The sequence below is a fragment of the Rana temporaria genome, chromosome 2 (assembly GCF_905171775.1).
Source record: "Rana temporaria chromosome 2, aRanTem1.1, whole genome shotgun sequence".
Classification (NCBI taxonomy): domain Eukaryota; kingdom Metazoa; phylum Chordata; class Amphibia; order Anura; family Ranidae; genus Rana; species Rana temporaria.
Genome location: NC_053490.1, coordinates 354,470,897 through 354,488,951, shown reverse-complemented (window position 1 = coordinate 354,488,951; position 18,055 = coordinate 354,470,897). Strand labels below are relative to the sequence as shown.

The following is an 18,055-nucleotide window of genomic DNA, read 5'->3' as shown; positions in this document are numbered from 1 at the left end:
TTTTTTTTTCTTCTCTCTTAGCTCTTAATGTGAATTCCAGTGCGGCACTGCCCCTAACCCCCACCTGTATAGGATTAAGAGAGGGGGGCACTGAGGGTGGGGATTTATTATGGGGGGGAGGGGAGAAGGGAAGAGAAAGGGGAAAAGAAATAAAACATTTTTTTTTGGGGGGGGGGGGGGGTTTATGAGTGTGTAATGGGGATGGGAGGAAGGGGAGGATATAAAAAGGGGGAGTAAGTTATTAGTGGTTTTACGGCCTTTTAGAGGCCTCAGGTTTTGAACACTTGGTAAAAGTGTTTTAAGGGGAAGGTGATGGGGCTATAAGGATTAATGAGTGATGAGTTGAGTTTTATAGGGGTTAATGGCTTTTTAGAGAGCCGCGGGAATTAAAGGGGGTTGGAGGGGGACAATTTTTTTTTTTTTCTCTTTCTTTTTTCTTTTCTTTCCCCGGGGGGAAAAAAAGGAAAGGGAAAATAAGGATATCGGTCTATAGCTCCCACATTGGGAGGGGTCTTTCCCTTCCTTGGGTATGACCGCAATCACAGCCTTCAGAGATTCAGTGTGGAAGGAGCTTGTGTCTCCTATGCTATTAAACATTTTGATAATGAATGGTCCCAGAATCGGGAGAAGTCTATAATATTGAATAGTGAACCCATCTGGGCCCGGTGACTTACCTCCTTTCCCTCTTTTCACTGCCTCTTGAATTTCTTCCATAGTAATTGTTTTTTCCATTTCCTGCCTTACTTCTGGAGTCACACTCCTGACACCTGATGTTACTACATATCCTTCCATTGCACCTTGATCCTGGGAACTTGTTTGTAAGTATACAAAGCACTATAGAAGTTACCAAACCTCTGTGCCATTTCCCTCGGTAAGCTTATTTTTTCCCCTCCTTCCCCTGAGATCATTGGTATATAGGTCTTTAACTGTTGCTCCCTCAGTGACTTAGCCAGTTGCTTCCCACATGTATTGCCAAATTCATAATTCTGTCTCCTACCTGTATTGCCCTTTTCGCTTTGTACATAAGTAATTCAGTTACTTGTCTACGTATCGCCAGCAATTCCCTTTCTATCACCGAACACGGGTTCTGTTTATGTAAAAGTTCTAGACGCGAGATATCTGTCAGGAGAGGTGTTAATTTTTCCTCTTTTCCTCTTTATTCTTGCCCCATGTTTCATCAAGACACCCCTTATCACTGCTTTATGGGCCTCCCATATCACTCCTAAATCACAGTCTGGCGTGTCATTAACCTGAAAGTACCACCTTACTTCCTTTTGTACCACCTCCAGTACAGTGGCGTCCTGCAAAAGGCTTTCATTCAGCCTCCAGGTCGTCGTCCCCGGGGGTCGAGATTCCCCAGTCTGTATTTCAAAGAAATGGGTGCATGATCTGACCAAGTGATTTTCCCTATTCCAACTTCTTTAACTGCATGCAACTGATTATGCGTATAAGGAAATAATCTATGCGAGAATATATCTTATGGGGGATAGAGTAAAAAGTATAATCTCTATCTCCTGGGTGTGTCAGTTGCCATATGTCTATTAGTCTCTCTTTCTGCATCAACTGTAGAATCAGTTTCCGAATACTCGCCCGCACTGCTGATCCTCCAGAAGAAGTGTCCATACTGGGAGCAAGGGGTATATTCATATCCCCCCCCCATAATAAATTTTCCTTCCTGAAATCTCACTAATTCATCCAAAAACTTCTTTAGGATGACATTCTGTTGCTTATTAGGGGCATAGAAGGAAGCCAAGGTTACCTTCATATACTCGATCGTACCTTTCACCATTAAATATTATCCCCCATTATCCATAAGGGAGCCTGTACATGACCATGAAATCTTATCCGAGATTAAAATTGATACCCCCCTTCTTTCCCACTGGATTCATTGCATGATATACCGTCGGAAAGGTTCTACTCTTAATAAAGGGCAGCCCCCCTTTTCTAAAATGTGTCTCCTGAATAAATGCTACATCACTCTTAGTCCTCTTCAACTCCTGTAACAATATCCGCCTTTTCTCTGGAATATTTAATCCCTTCACATTGATGTTATTAATAGTGATTCCATTCCTTAATTTGTAAAAGAGACTTTTTTCATATTCAACCCTCCAAAAAAAATAAAAAAAACGACCAGCTAGGTGGTACTCCGTAAGACAGCGGTGTCCCAAAAAAAAAAAAAACCCAACAAAAACCTACACCCCTGAGCCTCCCCCTCCCTACCCTACCCTAATATCAAATGGAGAGAGAGATAAAGGAGTAAACCTTCCCCCTTCCCGGCGATATATAAAGCAACTAGCTTTCTACAGTCTAATTCCTTTACCCTATGAGTGCAATTGGGGAAAGTGGCTGCGCATGCCCCCCGAGGGCAGAGTCCCCGCCCCCCTCCAGCTCCTTCCCTCCACTTCTCCAAGTCCCTTTTATATTACTTATTTTTCCCTGACCAGGACCTCCGGCCTTTTTGGCACTCTTTCCCTACTTTGGCTTCGGTTTTATAATTTCATAGTTTTAAAATAAAAGTTTTCCTCACTCTTCATCCCCTCCCCCCATATCCCCCCTTATACCCTTAAAAAACAACAAAAAAGGGGGCGCATGCGCGGCGCGAACGGAGATGGACGCCTGTTAGACCAGCTCCTGGTGCGTCGGAACTAATCCTTCCTTTCGGGGGCTATAATCTTTCTGCTGATCCTCCAGACTACTACCCTCCGACCCCGGTTACCACGGTGCATGTCGGCGACGAAGAAAAAGAACAAGGGAGCGGCCCAATCCTCTCTCACCCATTACCTTCTTCGTACGCGGGAGCAGTGCAACATGTCCCAAAATGGCGCTGCGGCTCCGGCCTTACCTCCTGAGCTGAGTTCCTCTTCACACCCCACCAACTGTGAGTACCCGGCGACACTCTCTAAGGCTGATCTGGACGCAAGCCTTGAGGCCATGTACACCCGACTGGCCTCGAAGTTCCAGTCGGAACTGAACAAGACCTCACACACTCTATCTCAGGAGATCTCCTCCCTGGGCTCCCGTACGGACCTGCTCGAGACGAAGCACGATGAGCTCGCCTTAGCATACAGCGACCTAAGCAGGGAACATGAAAGCCTGGCCGCGGCATTTAATCAACTACAATCACAAGTCGAGGATCTCGACAATCGGAATCGCCGCCATAATTTGCGTCTGAGGGGGATCCCTGAAACGGTTATGGAACTGATCCCGGCGGTCATCAGACTCTTTAAATCCCTACTCCCTGACAGGGAGGCCGCAGCTTTTACGTACGATAGGATCCATAGGGCCCTAAGACCTAAACCCCCTGATGACTAGCCTCCCAGGGACATAATCCTATGCCTTAAAGACTTTCTTGTGAAAGAAGAAATTCTTAGAGCTGCCAGAAATACTCAGAGGATCACCCTGGATGAATTCACAGTGCAAATCTTCCCGGACCTGTCCCCCGCCACTCTGGATAGACGACGGGGGATGAAAGAAGTCACGGCGGTCCTGCAAGATGCCCGGATTCGCTACCGTTGGGGGTTCCCATTTAAATTGTCCATCCCCCACAATGGAACTACGTATGTTGCCACCACGGTATTTGAGGGGAAGGAGATCCTTGTCAAGCTGGGCCTGCTGGATGCTGAAGAGATTCGCTGTCCTCCCTTAACACCTCGCCCTTCTCAGATCTGGCAGACGCCACCTTCAAGACGTGACAGGCGGAGGATTCGGTACGGTCAAGGCTCTCCTAGGAACTGATTAACCATTGCTCCGGATCGTGACTCTGACTCTCCCGGCTTTGCTATTAGAGTCCCTCTCGGTCCCTGAAATTTATGCCCTTCGCTTTACATTTGCTAATATGGGCTCCCTGGTAAAAGTGTTTTACTGTGTTCTGTTTTTCTTCCCAACCCATGATACCCTGACTCGGGATTTATTTACTTCATATTGTTCCGCTTCATAGCGCCAAAGCATGTTTCCCCCCCCCCTCCGGTGATCCCAGTGACTGCATCTAGATCTGTGGTTGCAGCTCCCTGTTTTTTGGACTGCTGGCTGCGATTGCCTGGAGGTGAGACGTGTATGTCTCAGGATTTTGTTCTTCTTTTGTCAGGAGTTATTCTTTTCCTGATCCATTTTTTGATGACTCTGCTCTCTTTTTTCCAATTTTTCTTTTCTTTACATTTTTTTTGTGCATTTTTGTTTCCACGGCAGAATAGCCTCTGGTTGTCATTTATTTTATATTATTATGTTTTTTTTATTTTTTCTTTATGTCATTGTCATTGTCAGTGGAATTTGCTCTCAGGCCAACATCTTGGTGTTTCTACATTGATCACCACGATCCTTGGCTTTAACTTTGTACCCCTAATGCAACATACTGTGCTTAGCCTTGAAATTTTGATGCGAGAAGATTGGTTTGAGTGGGATGGGGTGCCTGCCTGGAGGGGTTCTAGTTTGTGGCTTCCGGGTCTGGTTGTCCCCCGGACCTATCTGGGTGCCTTTTCTTTTTATTTATTTTATTTGTTATATTTTTTAACCATTAATTCCTATGGCGATTAAGTGTATATCACATAATGTTAAGGGATTCAATTCCCCTCTGAAACGCAAGAAGGCGTTCTCCCAATACAAACAACTCGGAGCGAAAATTATTTTATTGCAGGAGACCCACTTCTCGCAGGCATCTCATCCGAAGTTTTTTAATAGGTATTTCTCCCAGGCTTATTATACCCTTCACACTACTAAATGCAGGGGTGCGGCTATATTTTTACACTCCTCTCTCCATTTTGATGTGCAACATGCGTATAGAGATAAGGACAGTAGATTTGTTATTATTAAGGGCCTTCTCCACAATAGGGAATGTACAATTGCTAGCGTTTATGCCCCTAATGAGGCTCCCGCCTCTTTTTTTTCTTCATTTTTTGCAGTCCTGGAAAAGTTTTTGTCCCCCCATATGATTGTTGGTGGGGACTTTAACTTAGTCTCTACTCCCTCCCTGGATAGGAGCCATGTCTCCCCTTTTTCTAAGGCCTTTCCCAAAACTCTTTCCCGCAAACTGACCGATTTACAACTTGACACCTGGCGCGCCCTTAACGTAGGGGCTAGGGAATATACATTCTTTTCTCATCCACACCGTAGTTATGCTAGGCTAGACTACATCTTTTCTACCCCAGTTATTCTTGCCAATTCTAGCTCTGCCAGTATACATAATTGTGTATGGTCAGACCATCACATCACCTCCTTCTCTACGGAATTTATTAGGCTCCCTCCCTCTGCGTTTACATGGCGGTTGAACGAAGCCCTTCTCTCCGATCCAATGGTCGAATGCGAGGTCACCAAGGCCATTGAGTCCTACTTTTCCATCAATGACATTCCCGAGACTCCAATTCCTACTCTCTGGGTCGCGCATAAGGCGGTGCTCAGGGGTGTCCTAATCAAATTAGCCACGGCTCGTAACAATGCAAATAAGCTCCAGATTGTACAACTTTCCTCAGAACTGGATAAATTATATAAAAACCCCACCTCCTTACTATCAGAATCCACAAGGGCCCTAATTGAACAGAAGAGGTTGGAGTTGGATGCTCTTCTTTCGGCCAAAACTGAAAAGTCCTTACGGTGGTCTAAAGCCAAGTTCTTGCTCCATAGTAATGCGGCGTCCACTATGTTTGCAAGAAAATTGAACCAATCTTATAGGCCCCCTCATAGTTATAAATTATCTTCCCCTTCCGGTGGGATGGTTTCCCATCCTCAAGAGGTCTTGGCGATTTTTCAAGAATTTTACTCCTCTTTGCTAGGCCCTCAACACTCTCCCCCTTCAGAACCCTCCCTCTCTTGGTTCAGAGATCTCCCGTTACCCTCTCTTTCCCCTGCACAACTACAGAAGCTTAATGACCCAATATTGATCACTGAGGTCCTCACTGTGATTAGTTCCCTCAAAAATTCTTCCTCTCCAGGCCCCGATGGATTTTCTGCCCCATATTATAAGAAATTTTCAGCCCTCCTCTCCCCCAGACTAGCACGCCTCTTTAATTCAATCTTAAAGGGCGGCTCCTTTCCCGACGAAATGCTTTTGGCAAACATGTCCCTGATTCCTAAGCCCAATAGAGACCATACTATGCCCCAAAACTACAGACCTATCTCGGTTATGAATAATGATGTGAAAATTTTCAGCAGAATTATGGCAGATAGATTAGGTTCTATTATTTCTTCTTTGATTTCCCCCTATCAGGCAGGTTTTATTCCCCATAGATTTATCACGGATAACATTCGTTTAACCACAAATATTTTACAAGATGCCAACCTCAATTCTAGGAAGTTATTCATGTTAAGTTTAGATATAAATAAGGCCTTTGACTGTGTTTCTTGGAACTATGTCTCCCTTTTACTACAACGTTTCGGCTTCAAAGGGGAATTTCTTAATGTGTTTAGAGCCCTTTATTCCAACCCCTGCACTAGAATTAGGATTCCCGGGTGCAATTCCGAATTCTTTCAGCTTGGTAGAGGTACAAGACAGGGGTGTCCACTTTCCCCTTTAATCTTTGCCCTGGCAATTGAGCCATTAGCGTTTGCAATACTGAGTCACCCTTTGATTTCTGGTTACACTAAGGCAGGTTCGGAATATAAACTCTGTATGTATGCAGACGATGTGCTGCTTTTCTTGACCAACCCTGAAGTAACACTGCCAAACCTTCTGGAGACCCTCTCTATTTTTGCGGGCATCGCAGGTCTTACAGTCAACGTTTCCAAGTCATTGGCCCTTCCGGTGGGTTTCTCCCAGGCGGAATTGACTCCTATTAAACAATCGTTCCCTTTCTCTTGGGCCGGTCCAGCCCTCCCCTACCTCGGAATAAAGCTTTCTGGAGATTATAGCGAATTTTTCAACCTTAACTATCCCCCTATGATTACCTCCCTTAAAAAAATGCTGAAATCCTGGTCCCTTTATAATATCTCCTTTATGGGTAAAATTACGGCTGTTAAAATGACCATCCTCCCCAAGCTATTATTCCTATTCCGTGCCCTTCCCTCTCCGGTCCCTAAACCATTTATCCTTAAGTTTCAATCCTGTATCAACAGATTTATCTGGGGGGACAAACCGGCTAGGTTCTCACGGGAGGTCCTTTATAGATCTGGTAAACTCGGGGGTTTGGGAGTCCCACAGCTATGGCTTTACTATTTGGCAGGTAGGTTCTCCCAGCAAGCACAATGGTCCATTAGAAGACCCAGAGTCCCTTGGGTCAGGTTCGAACTTGACTCTATCCATCCCCTATACTTACCAGGCCTTTTGTGGTTTTCGGGCCCACGGCCTCCGGAGTTGGTGGATCGCAATCTTTTGGTGGCTCAGGGTTTGAATCTTTGGAGACGGTATTGCTCCTCTTTCTTTGGCTTCAGCTGCCCCCCCGGGTTCTTCCTTTCTGGGGGATCCCAGACTGCCTTCTGCTTATTTGAACCCTGAGTCATTTGATTGGTGGATTTCCTCCGGCCTGACAACTCTGGAGGATTTTCAACATAATGATGCATTTATCTCTTTTACTCAACTGCAAGCTACTAAGGGGGCCCCAGCTAGTGAGTTCTATAGGTTTATGCAGATTAGACACTTTTTTTTGACTCATTATTCGCTGACCCTCTCTCCCTCTTGCTCATCCTTTGAGTCGATTTGCAGGTCTGGTCCTAGACAGAGGGGTCTGATCTCCCTAATGTATAATGTTCTATCCGGTGATCGTAACCGGGACAAATTGAAGTATATGACCAAATGGGAATCTGATTTGGGCTTGGAATATGAGCTGGAGGATTGGGAGAGGAACTGGCTAAATCTTCGTCAAAGTACAGTTTCACTATCATTTAGGGAGACTGCGCTTAAATTCTACACCCGCTGGTATTATACACCCCAACGCCTACACCAGATTTTCCCCCAGACATCACCAAATTGTTTCAGGGGTTGCCCTACCCTCGGCTCTTTTTTTCATATTTTTTGGGATTGTGGGCAGGTTTCCCAGGTCTGGAAGGGGGTCTTTGATCTCATAGACAAATTGGGGGGCGCTCCGATAGCCTTGTCCTATAGACATTGCCTGCTCTTTGAAAAGATCCCAGACACTCCTAGACCTTTTAGATGCCTGATATACACCTTCTGCACGGCAGTCCTTTGGGTGGTGGCCCTTAACTGGAAGTCCCCTGCTGTCCCCTTTTCTCAGGTTCTGTCCAGGATGGATCAGATTATGCTGTCTGAACGGATATTTCATAAATTACATGACTCAATGCCTATATTTGATGCTAAGTGGAACCCATGGTGGTTGTTTCGTATCCAATCCCAAGTTGCAAATGACCTGCTTTGATTTATAATAACATTGCTTGACAAATTTTCTTTTTTTTTGTTATGATTATTATTTATTCCTTCTGCTGTCACGGCTTATGAGGCTGTGTCTCCTTTACTCTCTCTTCTCTGTTCCTTTCCTTCTTTTCTTTACTTTGTAACCTTGTATATCCTGTTCTTAGGGTATGCATTGCAGTTCTCCTCCCAAATTATTTGCTTACATGGATACGGATAGTCTTACGAGCTTGTCCCACTGCATGGTATTGGATCTGTTTTATTTTATTTTTTTTATTTTTTATTTTCTTGTTGATGGTTCTACATGTCTCAGGCCCTGTTTGGTCAATTGATGTTTATTGAATCTGTATGCCATGCTCTATCTTATGTACAAGTATGGGCAGTGCTTTGTTCTAGATGCAATGTAACCCTCTGTATTTTTCACTATTTTGCAAATAAAAAAAAAAAAAAATCTGAAAGTAAAAAAAAAAAAACAACAAAAAAAACACCAAATCCCCTTTACACACCTCACATCTACTTTACCCATTCCCCCATAACCCCCTCCCCCCTGGAGTATTCGAGCATGTTTCATCATTCATTTAAAAAAAAAAAAACATTTTAACAACCAATTCCTTAATTCCTGATACCTATCTTCTGTCTTGTATCTCATATTCAGCAATATATTAAAAAAATATATATATAAAAAAAAAATCCCATCAGTGTCCCTTAAACATTAAAGAAAACAAAAAAAAGAAAGGAGATTCTTACATGTCATCCATCTCTTCCCCCTTTCCTGAGCTCAACTATAATTTTTGTCAAAGAGATCAGAGAGATCTCGGCCTGGTCAGCACCGCACCCATATTGGATGAACACCCCATGGATTCCTCAAACCAGAGGTTATGCACCCACATTGGAGGGAGGGCACCCACCACCCCAGAGGGAAAGAAAAAGGAAAACAGGCCCCACTGCGCGGCGGGTGCCCTACCCCTTTCCTCCTCTAAATAGCAGTCCCTCCAGGCCCAGCACCCCCTAACCTATATTTATTCAAAACACACATATGATTTCGTAACTTCGATATTATCTATATGCACAACCTATCATACGGGAGAGGAAAAAGGAGAGTTCCATCCTCCACTCCCCCACTGTCTCCCTCCTCAGGTCCTTTTCAACCCTCCCCCCACTATATACCCAGATGTACCATTAAATATCCTCCTAAATATGACACTTATTTACTTTGTTCCATCTGGCTGTCTGGAAAAAAAAAACCAACCCTCTTTCCCACCCTTTGTGTCCTTTTGTGTCCGTCTTATCCCTCCTTCCCCATCATATTCCAGTGACTTTTATTATATATATATATATATATATATACTTTTAATTGTGTAGTTAAGTAATTGTGTTCATTCCCCTCCCCCCAAAAAAACAAAATAACCCTCATTTCTAACTCCCCTCCTCAAGGAGAGGATTTTTTTTATCATGATGTGAATGTGTTAATATGTGTAATATGTGTAGTATTACGACTACTACTTCCCCTACTTACTAATAACTTCAGTGTATATCTTGTGTTTTTACCAAAATTGTGTAAAAAAAAAAAAAAAAGGGGGACGGGGTCCCTCTCCTTTATATGTACTGAAGGAGATCTCAGATCTATACTACCCCGAACCCCCCCCCCCCCCAACACAAAAAAAATCTATTTGTCCTCCCCCACCCACCCTACCCCCCATCCCCATTCCTATTATACCCACATCCCCAATTACCGCTGCAAACCCTCTTTATAGCACAATACCCCCCCTCATCTGTCTCCCTGTGACCCTCCAATCCAAGTTGTCTAAAGAGAGAGGGCGGAGACAAAAGAGGAACCCAAAACCCACATCAACCTCCATCAATTACTATATGAAACAAAAAAAAAAGAATATCCTATACTTTATACACTCTTGGATTTAGTTGCATCCAGTCCAACACTTCAAATGGTTCAGTCCCCAGTAAAGAAAAAAGATCTGGAAGGTCCGCTCTGGAACGTAACCAAAATGACTGTGGGCCCTTTTTTATCAAAACCGAAATAGGAAATCTCCAGTGGTACGTTCCCCCCCAGGCCCTCACCCGATCTAATATTGGGTGTAATAATGCCCTACGCTGAAGAGTGGCACTTGATAAGTCCGGTAGTATTTTCAGAGGCGCCCCATTAAATTCTATTGTTCCTGCGTCCCAGGCCTTCCGTAGAATAGCCTCCCTGTACCTAAAGTAATGCAACCGGCATATCACGTCCCGAGGGCGCTTACTGTCTTTAGACTTAGGGCTCAGAGCCCTATGCACTCTGTCACATTCAAGATTTAAAGGCATAGCGTCTCTCTTGGATATCTTCTTGCTCTATTGGTTCTAGGGCACCTCGTATGCGTAGGTTGTTTCGTCGACTACGGTCCTGCAGGTCCTCCAACTGCAGCTGTAGACGCTGTCATTTCCACTTGGGCATGCCTCTCATCTTCCAGCACCGTCACCCGTCGTACCAGGTCTTTGGATATGCTCTGGCCTTCTACTGTGCGTTCCTCAAAGATCCATATTTCGCCCCGAATCATCTCCAGGTCCCTGGAGTGGGCCTCCTCTATTTTCAAAATAAGGGAGTTTATATCTTCCCTCGTAGGTAGTGCCCGGATGAGTGTCATTAGATCGTCCATTTCATTCTTTGCCCCCCCTCCCTCTCTCAGTGCAGGGGGGGTACAGTCCCAGCTACAACTGCAGCCATCCGGGGGCTTTGTGGAGTCATCTGAAGGGTCTCTACGTCCGAGCGCACTGCCATTTGTGAATAACTTATCTGTGAATGAGGGCTCTCAGAAACCTGACCCCGCTCACTCTGCACTTTCTCTGCGCAGCCCCCCTGTATTGGGGAGAAGTAGCGGTGAATCTCCAGCTGCTCTGTCCGTTTAAAAGGCGGCTTAGGTGACTGTGCTGATAACGCTGCTGTGCGGGCTGTACGTGTCTCCCACGGCTTTCAAGCACACATACCGCCCCGCCGCCTCCACGTGTGCTGCGTGTTCCTCCCCGACACAGCAGCGGATCCACTCACTCGCTGGGGTACCTTCACACACCTGCAGGCAGCTACTCTCCGGCCAATCTAAGAAGTTCACAGAGGGGGTCCCGAGGCTACTGCATAACACTGCCGCCTCAGCTAACCACGTCCTGGGCTACTTCCAGCTGACCCGCACGGGGCTGTCGGAAGTGTCAGGAGCTCACACCCTCACTCGGCCATGCGCAAGCCACACCCCCCGCACCCTCCCTTATGTATGTCCCCATAACAAGCCGCTTGCTACGGGGCACTCGTGTGTGCTCGCTCCCAAGCAGCTGTGTGTGTCCATTGATACACAGAGCTCAGCTCAGCCCAACCTCCCTCTCTATCCTTGATGGCTGTGACTAACCAGCAGCAGGATCCAATGGCTCTCATGCACATCCCTGGATCGAGATCGGGTTCAGATAAGTAGAACGGTGGTCTGGGGTGGGAGCTGCATACTACAAACCACTACAATAAGCAAACGTAACAGTTGAAGTGGTTAAACTCAGACTTAGATGGGGATTAGTGTTTTTTTCACTTATAAATACGTATCCCTGTCTAAGTTTGAGTTTAACCACTCCATTTATTCCATTTGTTTATGGTAGTGGTTTGCAGTTGTGTGTCCCCCATCTCATCCATTCAGGAAGTTTCTATAAATATCTCTTCCTATGCAGACGTATGTATGTATGTATGTATGTATGTATGTATGATATATATACATACATACATATATAATGTGTGTGTGTGTGTGTGTGTGTATATGTGTAATATATATTATACAGTATACAGTACAGACCAAAAGTTTGGACACACCTTCTCATTCAAAGAGTTTTCTTTATTTTCATGACTATGAAAATTGTAGATTCACACTGAAGGCATCAAAACTATGAATTAACACATGTGGAATTATGCATAACAAAAAAGTGTGAAACAACGGAAAATATATTTCATATTCTAGGTTCTTCAAAGTAGCCACCTTTTGCTTTGATTACTGCTTGGCACACTCTTGGCATTCTCTTGATGAGCTTCAAGAGGTAGTCACCTGGTGCAGCACCCCATCACTCTCCTTCTTGGTCAAATAGCCCTTACACAGCCTGGAGGTGTGTTTGGGGTCATTGTCCTGTTGAAAAATAAATGATGGTCCAACTAAACGCAAACCGGATGGAATAGCATGCCGCTGCAAGATGCTGTGGTAGCCATGCTGGTTCAGTATGCCTTCAATTTTGAATAAATCCCCAACAGTGTCAACAGAAAAGCACCATCACACCACCTCCTCCATGCTTCACGGTGGGAACCAGGCATGTAGAGCCTATCCGTTCACCTTTTCTGCGTCGCACAAAGACACGGGGGTTGGAACCAAAGATCTCAAGTTTGGACTCATCAGACCAAAGCACAGATTTCCACTGGTGTAATGTCCATTCCTTGTGTTCTTTAGCCCAAACAAGTCTCTTCTGCTTGTTGCCTTTCTTTAGCAGTGGTTTCCTAGCAGATATTCTACCATGAAGGTTTGATTCACACAGTCTCCTCTTAACAGTTCTAGAGATGTGTCTGCTGCAAAAGGTGGCTACTTTGAAGTACCTAGAATATGAAATATATTTTCAGTTGTTTCACACTTTTTTTTGTTATGTATAATTCCACATGTGTTAATTCATAGTTTTGATGCCTTCAGTGTGAATCTACAATTTTCATAGTCATGAAAATAAAGAAAACTCTTTGAATGAGAAGGTGTGTCCAAACTTTTGGTCTGTACTGTATATAATATATATACACATATACATACACACACACACATGACCAAAACCAAATCTGTGTGTATGTTTATATGTATTTATGTATTTTTAAATGTCTGTTAATTTGTATTTTTGTGCTTTTATAGGAATCCTAGTATGTGCATCACCAAAATCAACCAATTGTATCAAAGCAGTACACTGTAATAATTACCTCTGGAAACAGTGGTCAGGGAATATGGCTTAATATAGCCTGTAGCAGTCCCCATTCATATAAGCCAAGCAAGCCCAGCCTACTGGTATGTGGCCTCCTCCAGGACTGCCATGTTCACTGGCCAGAAAGTACAGGTGGATGAAGAAAGGAAGAACAAAATAATTCTTATGGTTTTAGGAGTGAAGTTTTCCACAAGGAATGGCTACGTCAGATTTTTTTGTAGGAACATAGGCAGTGGGACATGCAGATGGGTCAGTTTATGCTGCAGGCAGAGACATGTTCAGCAAACAGGGAAAGGATCAGTCCAGGCAGCAGGTACCCTTTTGATGGCTCCGTGGGCTTTGGTGAAACTGGTGTGACTAGCGATCAGGAACTGTGTTGGCTGCACTGGTCTGGTGGTGATGTCACTGGTGTGGCGGTGATCAGGAACACTATTGATGGCTGCACTGGTCTGGTGACATTGGGACTGGTGTGGCGGCGATAAGGGACACACTTGCTAATTTCACTGGTGACACACTGGGACTGCTGTGGCATGATCGGGAACACTGTTGCTGGGCTACAATAGTCTGGTAATACTTAACCAAAAATATTTCACTTGGCTCAAACCAAATAAATGAATATTGGACTGCTGCAACTCTGATACACTGGGCCAAAATAACTTGTATTAGGAAAAGGTGCACTGTCCCTTTTTAAATGATTAAATACATGTCATTTAAAAAAAAAAAAAACTAAAACCGGCACCAGGGCTCAAGTCCTACTTTTTTACAGCAGGAACGCAGTTCCCTTTGCAGGACTAGAGCAGCTGAGAGCAGCCGAGCCGACCGAGCCAATCCTTTACTAAGTGGCGATTCCCAGCTCGAGTCACTGTCGGGCAGGCGAACCTTAGTAATCCTTTGTTACTGGCCGCTTCCTGTATATAGATTCATCAGTTAGTGTGCAGGTATTCCGTCACTTCCTTGATGCCGCAATGTCTCCTGGGAGCTTTTGTCATTGTTCCCAGGAGACCTTGAACTAGAAAGAACTTTCAAGAAAGTGACGGAATACCCGCACACTACCCGATGAATCCATATACAGGAAGCGGCCAGAAACATAAAGGATTACTAAGGTACAGTGGATTGAAAAAACAAACAAAAAAATAACTGTTTAGTAATTATGCATATGAGCGTATCATTTTCTTTTTTTTTTTTGGTGGGGGAGTGGATCTTGGGTGGGAGTTCCCACACTTTTTTCCCCAGGACTTGACCCCTGACCGGCACCATCATTTAGAAAATGTATGTGCAAACAAGCAATAAACAATTGAGTATACTAATATTCATAAATCAGCAATATATGTGCAAAAATCCAAAATAAATAATTATGAAAAAAGTTTAATAAGTGCAGTGATTGTTAATAAAAATTAAAGCTGTCAGAAGCAATTCAGTGAAAGGCCAAATATTATAAAGTGAGTAAAGTGCTTGGTGCTATATCAAACTTCTGCTCATCAGTGCTCTCGTGCTCATAAGAGGAGCCTCTTGCCAACAGTACATAATCTCGAATGACAGAGATAAAAAAGCACATACACTCTTTCCCCCTGTGTGATGGGTTCACCTGCAGCAGACTTTTGAGGGAATACTCTCAAAAGCGGACTATAGGAACTAGCTCTTTGTGATCAAAAGATCACTCTCCATGCAGCAATATATGAAATACAGACAGGGAGAGGCCTCATAGCGTAACACAGTCTGAACATGATGAGATCGCACAATGCCTCCGACTGATGCGTTTGCCCACAAATGGCATCCTTTAGAATTGGAGATTCAATCCGCATTGTTGTAATTTTCTGTAAAATTCAATGCAATGTCAACCTGGAGGCACTTTTCACTTTTTTACACTATTTAACCGCTTAAGGACTGCCTCCTGCACATTTACGTCGGCAGAATGGCACGGCTGGGCACATGCACGTACAGGTACGTCATGTGCTAGTGCCCAACCGTTGGTCGCGGGCGCATGCCCGCAGCCCGGTCCGAAGCTCCGGGAGAGCGGGACCCGCAGACCCGATCGCCGCTGGAGTTCTGCGCTCGATCCCCGGAGCTGAAGAACGGGGAGAACTGTGTGTAAACACAGCTTCCCCGTTCTTCACTGTGGCGGCATCATCGATCGTGTGATCCCTTTTTATAGGGATACACAATCAATGGCGTCACACCTACAGCCACACCCCCCTACAGGTAGAAACACATATTAGGTCATACATAACCCCTTCAGCGCCCCCTTTGTGGTTAACTCCCAAACTGCAATTGTCATTTTCACAGTAAACAATGCTGTGAAAATGACATGGGTCCCAAAAATGTGTCAAAATTGTCCGAAGTGTCCGCCATAATGTCGCAGTTATGAAAAAAAATCGTTGATCGCCGCCATTAGTAGTAAAAAAATAATAAAAATGCAATAAAACTATCCTCTATTTTGTAAACGCTATAAATTTTGCGCAAACTAACTGATAAACGCTTATTGCGATTTTTTATTTTTTTTTACCAAAAATAGGTAAAATACGTATCGGCCAAACTGAGGAAAACATTTTTTTTATATATTTTTTGGGGGATATTTATTATAGCAAAAAGTAAAAAATATTGTTTTTTTTTTTCAAAATTGTCACTCTATTTTTGTTTATAGCGCAAAAAATAAACACACCGCAGAGGTGATCAAATACCACTAAAAGAAAGCTCTATTTGTGAGAAAAAAAGTACGGCAATTTTTTTTTTGAGCCACGTCGCACGATCGCGCAATTGTCTGTTAAAGCGGCGCAGTGCCGAATCGCAAAACCTGTCTGGGTCCTTTAGCTGCCTAAAGGTCCGGGTCTTAAGTGGTTAAAATGGATAGGGTTTTGTTTGCGTCACAATTTAAAACGCACCATTTTTTTATTTTTTATGCCTATGCGTATTTTTTTAAGCAGCAGTATTGCCTAGAAATTCATGGAAAGCATGGAATTCCTGGAAAGCATGATATTCACCACCGGGCCTATTCTGGCACTTCTCTCCTTTATGTAAAAATCATAATTTTTTTGCTAGAAAATTAATCAGAACATCCAAACATTATATATATATTTTTAAGCAGACACCCGAGGGAATAAAATGGCGGTCATTGCAACTGTTTTCTCGCACTGTATTTGCGCAATAATTTTTCAAATGCATCTTCATGAATTCAAAAATAACTAAACGGTAACGTTAGCCCAATTTGTTTGTATAATGTGAAAGATGATGTTACGCCAAGTAAATAGATACCTAACATGTTATGCTTTAAAATTGCGCACACTCATGGAATGGCGCCAAACTTATGTACTTAAAAATCTCCATAGGCGACACTTTAAAATTGTTTACAGGTTACTATTTTCGAGTTACAGAGGAGGTCTAGTGCTAGAATTTTTGCACACGCTCTACGAGGCGATGCCTCACATGTGGGGTTTGAATGGTGTTTACATATGTGGGCGGAACTTGCATGCGTGTTCGCTTCTGAGCACGAGCTAACGGGGACAGGGGCGTTTTAAAAACTTTTTTTTTTTTTTACACTTTTTTTACATTTTTTTTTTTTGATCACTTTAATTCCTATTACAAGGAATGTAAACATCCCTTGTAATAGGAATCACTGTGACAGGTCCTCTTTATGGAGAGATGTGGGGTCAATAAGACCCCACATCTCTCCTCCAGGCTTGAAAGCATGAGATCGTGAAAAAAAGTTCACCAAATTATGCCAACAGCTGCGATTGCGGCTTTGATTACTTTCGGGTAGCTGCAGGCATCATTCAGATATCACCACTCAAATTCAAGGACGTCATATGACGGCCACCCGAGGACAAATGGTTAATAAATACACAGTTGAAGGGAAAAAAAAGGATTTTTGTTTTTATGCTTAAAGTGTTTCTAAAGCCTCAAGGTTCTTTACCTTAAAAGAGAAGTATAGCTTTTTTTTTTTTTTGATTCATACTTTACCTATGTTGATGGAGCATCAGACCGATGCTGCAGCTGTCCCCCGCTGCCTCTTCACTGAGAACCGAGCCACCGAACATTGCAGGTGGCTTGGTTTTCACAAATCCCAGAGAGGAGAGATGCTGCCTGTCAAAAAAAAAAAATCTCTTTAATTACTCTTCTAGGTGTTTAAAGTTTATAAACACTATATATACTGTATATATGTTTTTTTTCCCCAGGCACTCATCAAACAAGATAACCTTGATGCTTTTAATGAGCGGGACCCTTACAAAACTGATGATTCTCGTGATGAAGAGGAGGAAAATTATGACGATAATAGCCTGGAGGCAGAACCTTTTCCCTTGGAACGGGAAGAAATAATGCCACCTACAGTTACACAGCCTGCTGTTGATCGTCTAGCTTTCCCAAAAGGTTTGCCATGGGCACCCAAAGTAAGGTCAGAGCAGGAAATTGGTGGTTATTGCCAAATAGTCTGAGATTAAAAATACCTAATTGTTCATGATATTCTTCTGCACTTTAAATGGATGTTTTTAATATGTTTGTGTAATAGGGAGAAAGACATCGAGATGTTCTTGGAATCTAGTCGCAGTAAATTCATTGGATACACTCTCGGAAGGTAAGATGAATATTCAGTTAATGTCATAGCTTTTTAAATTTTATCCATCAATTTATTCCATCAATTTATTCTTGTGTGTGTTCTTTTGATTATCGCAGTGACACTGATACAGTTGTTGGTTTGCCAAGGCCCATTCATGAGAGCATTCGCACTTTAAAACTCGTAAGTATGCACTTGGTGAAAGATAAATTGTAGTGGGTATTTAGCAAAGATAATTGTTAGAAATATACAAACTA

The 18,055-nt window shown here is 43.5% G+C and overlaps 1 protein-coding gene across 2 annotated transcripts in view; it reads left to right on the top strand.

Moving 5' to 3' along the window:
• The window catches only part of STRIP1 (striatin interacting protein 1), a 788,574-nt gene that overhangs the window by 469,058 nt on the left and 301,461 nt on the right, over positions 1-18,055 (top strand). For both annotated transcript variants that reach the window (XR_005747039.1, XM_040337599.1), the window contains exons 10-12: positions 17,422-17,639; positions 17,754-17,819; positions 17,918-17,981. Coding sequence is in view for 1 of the 2 variants with exons in the window: in XM_040337599.1 (XP_040193533.1) it covers positions 17,422-17,639; positions 17,754-17,819; positions 17,918-17,981 (348 nt within the window). In the remaining variant the exon portion in view is untranslated. The remainder of the gene's footprint in view (positions 1-17,421; positions 17,640-17,753; positions 17,820-17,917; positions 17,982-18,055) is intronic.